Raw genomic sequence first — 6626 nt, 5'->3', positions numbered from 1 at the left:
CCCCCAGTACTGTTTTTTTGTTTGTTTTTGTTTTTCCCAGGTACGACGAGCTGCTTTTTACCCTAAAAAACACCCCCCCCCCCCCCCCCCCCCCCCCCCCCCCCCCCACCCCCCCCCCCCCCCCCCACCCCCCCCCACCCCTCCCCCCCCAGCCCCCAAATTAAAATCCACTCTACAGAAAAACCAAAAAATCTCAAAGCTCAATTTGATTCATTTTTCATACAAAAGACAATCGTTTTTTATTTTTCGTTTTTCATTTCGGCAGAGAAACTGAGAGCACTCCCCTTAAACCACTCTCCTCCCTCACTCCCTCTCTTCTCCTTGGCTGTTTCTCCTCCATCGCTCCCTCTCTCCTCCTTCACTTTCTCCTCCCTCGCTCACTCTCTCCTCCCTAGCTCACTCTCCTCCAGTTTCTCCTCCCTCGCTCCCTCTCTCCTCCCTTGCTCCCTCTCCTCCTTCACTGTTTCTCCTGTGTCACTCCCTCTTCCACTGTTTCTCCTCCCTCGCTCCCTCTCTTCCAGTTTCTCCTCCCTCACTCCCTCTCTCCTCCTTTGCTGTTTCTCCTCCCTCGCTCCCTTTCTCCTGCCCTTCTTTTACTTTAATATGGCACTAAATTATGGCTGAAAAATCACCTCTCCGTCCTCCTCCTCCCCCCTCTCTGTAATACTGCCTTTTAACTAAAAAGTTTTACAACTGATCCTTTTGTACACTGTACACATCTCTCCTCCTCCCCTCTCCCTAACCCTAACCTCTCCTCCCATCTCTCTCTTCTCGCCTACCTTCAATATGGCACTGAAATATGGCTGAAAAAACCTTCCCGATCGTCCCTCTCTCCCCTTCCCTCCCCTCCTCTCTCTCACACAGTCACCTCGTTCTTACTCCCCGTCCTCAGCTGCTGCCCCCCACCGTTGCCCCCTCCCTGGTTGCCCCCCCCTGGTATGAAGTGAAGCTGTTCAATGGTGTTCTGTCTCTTGGCAGCGAACGCCATTCTGCGTGCGCACACGTGGCCCACCGGGGGTCCCTCAGGGGTCCGCCAGGGCGGGGGTCCCACAGGTGGGGGCGGGCGCCCCCGCCCCGCGCCCCCGGGCCTTGGAAAAATCCACGCTCCCGCCCGGCTGTGGGGTGCGAGTTCATCTTGATCATGTGGTGTCGGTCCAGCGAAGGTGTGGCGCACACATTCTGCTGGGACTGGGCCTTCTGAGCCGGGCTGAGCCGGGGAAGGGTGCCCCGGTCCGGGGAGCGCAGCCGCACCAGGGTCTGGGACGGGTAGGGACCCGGGTTAGAGTGCTTCTGGTACTGAGCAGAGGCTGCACGCTCCTGCTTCTGCTGCTGATGCTGCTGCTGCTGCAGCTGGTAGAGATGGAGGGGCTGCAGGGGCTGGTTCTTCTGGTGGTGACCCAGAGTACCACTCCTAGAGAAAGAGAGAGAGGGAGAGGGAGACGGAAGGAAGAGGAGAGAGGGAGAGACAGGGTGGGACGGAAGGGGAGAGACAGGGAATAAAGGGGAGAGAGGGAGAGAGACAGGGAGGGGGAGAGAGATAGGGAGGGAGTGGGGAGAGGGAGAGAGACGGAGGGGGAGAGACAGGGAGAGGGACAGGGAGAGAGACAGGGAGGGAGGGGGAGAGAGTGCTATATATTATAAAGACTGCAGGGTCTAGTGCTATATATTATAAAGACATTTCAGAGGGCTGGATCTCATCAATATCAGGGTCTAGTGCTATATATGATAAAGGCATTTCAGAGGGCTGTATTACATCAATATCAGGGTCTAGTGCTGTATATTATAAAGACATTTCAGAGGGCTGTGTCTCATCAATATCAGGTTCTAGTACTGTATATTATAAAGACATTTCAGAGGACTGGATCTCATCAAATATCAGGGTCTAGTGCTGTATATTATAAAGACATTTCAGAGGGCTGTGTCTCATCAATATCAGGTTCTAGTACTGTATATTATAAAGACATTTCAGAGGGCTGGATCACATCAATATCAGGGTCTAGTGCTGTATATTATAAAGGCATTTCCGAGGGCTGGATCTCATCAATATCAGGGTCTAGTGCTGATATTATAAAGACATTCCAGAGGGCTGTATCGCACCAATATCAGAGTCTAGTGCTGTATATTATAAAGGCATTTCCGAGGGCTGGATCTCATCAATATCAGGGTCTAGTGCTGTATATTATAAAGACATTTCAGAGGGCTGAATCACATTAATATCAGGGTCTAGTGCTATATATTATAAACACATTTCAGAGGGCTGTATCGCACCAATATCAGGATCTAGTGCTGTATATTATAAAGGCATTTCAGAGGGCTGGATCTCATCAATATCAGAGTCTAGTGTGTATTATAAAGATATTTCCGAGGGCTGGATCTCATCAATATCAGGGTCTAGTGCTGTATATTATAAAGATATTTCCGAGGGCTGGATCTCATCAATATCAGGGTCTAGTGGTGTATATTGTAAGGGCTGTGGCAAGGTTTGGGGTACCTGTTGGACAGTGTGCTCAGCGGGTTGTTTAGGGGGTTCAGTTGGGTCCCCTCTCCGAACACCAGCAGCTGGTCCTGTGACATCACCCTGCGCGGGGGCTTGGAGTCCAGCGGCTCGTACCCGGGCTGGGGGGCGGGGTAGGGGTTAGGGGTCATGCTGAGCCGCGGGCGCATGGCGTGCAGGGGGAGGGTCCCGCGCCCCCCCAGCGTGTAATCCCCTCCCCCCCCTCCCCCGTAATACAGGTGGTGCTGAGAGGAGTGGAACGAGGGGGAGGCATTCGAGTTCCCACTGCGACGCTTCGAGGTGTAATCACCAGAGGAGTCATCAAGATCCTTCTCTGAGAGGAGATAGGACAGAGGGGAGAGAACCATCACTGATGGCAATAAGACACATCTTTGAGTTTTATAACAGCAGTAAGGCACAGAGCCATGGTGTGATAAAGCACAGGGAAGCATTGTAAAGCAGAGAGGTCTGGTAAAGCGTAGGGAAGCATTGTAAAGCACAGAGAGGTATGGTAAAGCATAAAGAAGCATTGTAAAACACAGTAGGTCTGGTAAAGCACAGGGAAGCATTGTAAAGCACAGAGAGGGATGGTAAAGCACAGGGAAGCATTGTAAAGCACAGAGAGGTCTGGTAAAACATAGGGAAGCATTGTAAAGCACAGAGAGGTCTGGTAAAGTATAGGGAAGCATTGTAAAGCACAGAGAGGTCTGGTAAAGCACAGGGAAGCATTGTAAAGCACAGAGAGGGATGGTAAAGCACAGGGAAGCATTGTAAAGCACAGAGAGGTCTGGTAAAGCACAGGGAAGCATTGTAAAGCACAGAGAGGTCTGGTAAAGCATAGGGAAGCATTGTAAAGCACAATGAGGTCTGGTAAAGCATAGGGAAGCATTGTAAAGCACAGAGAGGTCTGGTAAAGCACAGGGAAGCATTGTAAAAGGGGGATGAATGGATGCCACTCTCAGGCTGGTTCCCTTTCAAGTAGGGAATATTAAGCCATGCTCCTCCCCTTCCTTCTCCCCCTCCAAAACGGAGGAAGAAGAAAACTCACCGTTCATGTTCGGCAGATAGATAAGATCTGGGAGGTCCTGTCACACCAGCAGGTTATTCTTGAACTGCTGCGCTCAGCAGCACCGGCACCACTGGTCTCTTCCCCATTCCTCCCACCTGCCCCTGCGCAGGCAGGGGCATGTGATCTAGGGGGTGATGCTCGCTCTACTGCCACCTCTGAGGAGGCGCATGACCAGGATCTAGAGATCCCATCTGACGGTGCGGACTCTAACAGCACCCCGGTGGCACAACTCTCCTATGCCCCTCTGATACAGCAGGCTTTTGCAGTTTTGCAGCCTACAGCACAGTGGCCCCTCTTCTCGTGGACCCGCCCAGTTCCAGCCCGCACCCGCTATTCATGGAGGCAGGCGTACTTTCAATCACCCTGCGTCTCCGTGAAGCAGCAACACAGACCCCTGGGTGCTCAACGCTGTCAAACTGGTTACTCCACGAGATCCACGGCGGCCCTCCTCCCTTCCGGAGCGTGACAGTAGCAGCGATCACAGAGCCAAAAGCCGTCACTCAGGTGACTGCATGAAGCAGCTCTGCTGTGAATGCGATCCATTTACACAGAAAACCCTTCCAGCAGGAACGCGGGGTTCTGCTCCAGGACCGATCCTCGATCTCAGACAGGTAAACCTGTACCTGAGTCACACGGTTCAAGATGCTGACTTCGCAGCGGCTGTTGCTGTCCATCAGACCAGGCGACCGGTTCACCACGGTGGACCTGCAGGACACCTACTTTCACATCCCCGTGAGCCAGCGCACAGGAAGCACCTGAGGGGTATACCGGGTCTGTGTCCTGCCGCTCGTCCTCTCAAGCGCCACATGCATGGAGGCTCTAACGGAAGTTAGAAAGGCCAAGAGAGAGATACTAAGGGGGCTAAAACCAATTCCAAAATATTTTTTTCCAATATTACAACAGCAAGAGAACATTCAAAGAGGAGGTTAAATATCTACGAGATACAAATGGCAAAATCGTAGAGGAAGAAAAAAATAGCAAATATATTAAATGATTACTTTTCACAAGTTTTTACAAAGAAGGATACTGACAACATGCCCCACATGTCATCCAGTTCTTATCCAGTTTTAAATAACTTTAGCATAACTGAGGCAGAAGTGTTAAAGGGACTAGGAGCTCTTAAAATAAACAAATCCCCTGGGCCGGATGAGATCCTCCCAGTAGTACTCAAAGAAACTAAAGAAGTAATTTACAAATCGCTAACCAAGATGTTCTCTTGCTGTTGTAATATTGAAAAAAATACATTTTGGAATTGGTTTTAGCTCCCTTAGCAATGTTCATTTCTATTTCTCTCTTGGCCTTTCTAACTTCCTTTTTGACTTGCGTTTGCAGTGCCGTGTACTCTTTCTGCGTACTCTTTTTGGTCCCTTTAAACACTCTGTAAAGTGCCTTTTTTTCTGAATTTTTTTTAAATTGATCTATATTTTTAGATTTTGGTTTAATTTTGAGAGATGGGAGAGAGGAGAGGAGAGGAGAGAGGGGAGAGGAGAGGAGGGAAGAGTGGAGAGGAGGGGAAGGAGGAGTGGAGAGGAGAGGAGAGAGGAGAGGAGAGGTGGGGAGGAGTGAAGGAGAGAGGGGACAGGAGAGGAGGGAAGGGAGGAGTGGATAGGAGAGGGGGGGAGTGGAGGGGAGGAGTGGAGAAAGGGGAGAGGAGAGGAGATGGGAGAGAGTAGAGGAGGGGAGGAGAGGAGATGGGAGAGTAGAGGGGAGGAGTGGAGAGGAGGGGAGAGAGGGGAGGAGAGGAGGGGAGGGAGGGGGAGGGGGGGGAGGGAGGGGAGGAGAGGAGGGGAGGGAGGAGTGGAGAGGAGAGTGGAGAGGAGAGGGGAGGAGAGTAGAGGAGGGGAGAGGAGAGGAAAAGGGAGAAGTGGAGGGGAGGAGAGAGGAGAGGAGGGTAGGGAGGAGTGGAGAGGAGAGAGGGGAGGAGAGGAGAGGAGGGAGAGGGGAGGAGAGGAGAGACGGGAGAGGAGACAGTATTATATCAACTCTCATACATTGAATTTATTATGTGATATACTTTACCCCCACACAGTTTAAGGAAAAGTCCTTCATGCCAGATTGATTTAAAATCAATAAAACAAGTAAATATTTGTCCTTTATTTTTTTGATGGAGGTGTTTATTTATCAGGGAGTGCGGGTGTAAATACGGTCAGAAGGGAAGCGTTTCGGTAGGAATCCAGTCTGACTGTTACTCAGGACACTGTGTTCAGGAAGGAAGGCCAGGCATTAATGACACTGCAGAACCCCTTCCAGGTTACTGCTCACACAGAGGCCTCAGCAGTTACTGGGGTCAAATTTGTCTCTACTTTTATAGACAGGGGTAATTAGTCCTTGATTCCAGATCTAATGAACACAGTACTAAATTAAAATTTGAAGCAGGGCCTCCTGCATTGTAGGGTTCCTGTGTTTCAGCATCTCATTGCTGATGTTGTCTATGGCACTCCCAGGTTCGAGGGGCTGCAGTTACTGGTCAGTCTAACAGGTTCCGGTTGTCCTTTATCGTTTGTTCCAGTACTTTTAATTTTTTTAGGATTGAAATCTGTCAGAATTTAGTTTTTTGGTTTCTATTTTTTGACAAAGGTTTCAAAATAGTTTTTCCATATATTGCCATTTTGGATTGACAATGTATTTATTTTTTTTTGTGTGTGTGCATTGGTTGCTCGGGTTGGGTCAGTCTGTGTTCATGCAGTCTTGTTTGTTCTTGTTCAGGAGGGGTTTGTGCTGCTTCAGTGCAGTGCAGTGTTGAGGTGTGACTCCGGCTGGGGGGCTCCCTGTGTTTTTGGTTTGACCCCGTCTCAGGTGTTTCCTGGCTGAGCTCCACTCACTGTCAAACCATTTCTCTTTGGGAGGGTTTTTTGGAATATTTTTTTTCATTGATATTTTGCATAGATTAGATTTTTTTGCCAATTTCTCAAAAATGCTATTTACATTTTCAGCGCTAAATGTACTTCTCTGTGGTTATTTTGGTAATGTTTTTTTTGTTTGGAAGCTGTTTAGCATTCTTCCAACCTCGTCACTGGTTAGTGCTCTCTGATAGTCTGCAGTGCTTGACTGTGCCCTTTCTCT

The 6626-nt window shown here is 49.8% G+C and overlaps 1 protein-coding gene across 1 annotated transcript in view; it reads right to left on the bottom strand.

The window, feature by feature from the left end:
* Nucleotides 1–511: 511 nt before the first annotated feature.
* LOC121302150 (protein shisa-7) overlaps nt 512–6626 on the bottom strand; it is a 16233-nt gene continuing 10118 nt past the window's right edge. The window contains 3 exon segments of the mRNA XM_041231971.1: nt 512–1030; nt 1033–1411; nt 2492–2828. Coding sequence (XP_041087905.1) covers nt 857–1030; nt 1033–1411; nt 2492–2828 — 890 coding nt within the window. The 3' untranslated portion in view covers nt 512–856.

The sequence above is a fragment of the Polyodon spathula genome, chromosome 29 (genome assembly GCF_017654505.1).
Source record: "Polyodon spathula isolate WHYD16114869_AA chromosome 29, ASM1765450v1, whole genome shotgun sequence".
NCBI classification, from domain to species: Eukaryota; Metazoa; Chordata; class Actinopteri; order Acipenseriformes; family Polyodontidae; genus Polyodon; species Polyodon spathula.
The sequence above is the reverse complement of the archived record's forward strand: the minus strand, read 5'-3'. Positions and strand labels throughout refer to the sequence as shown.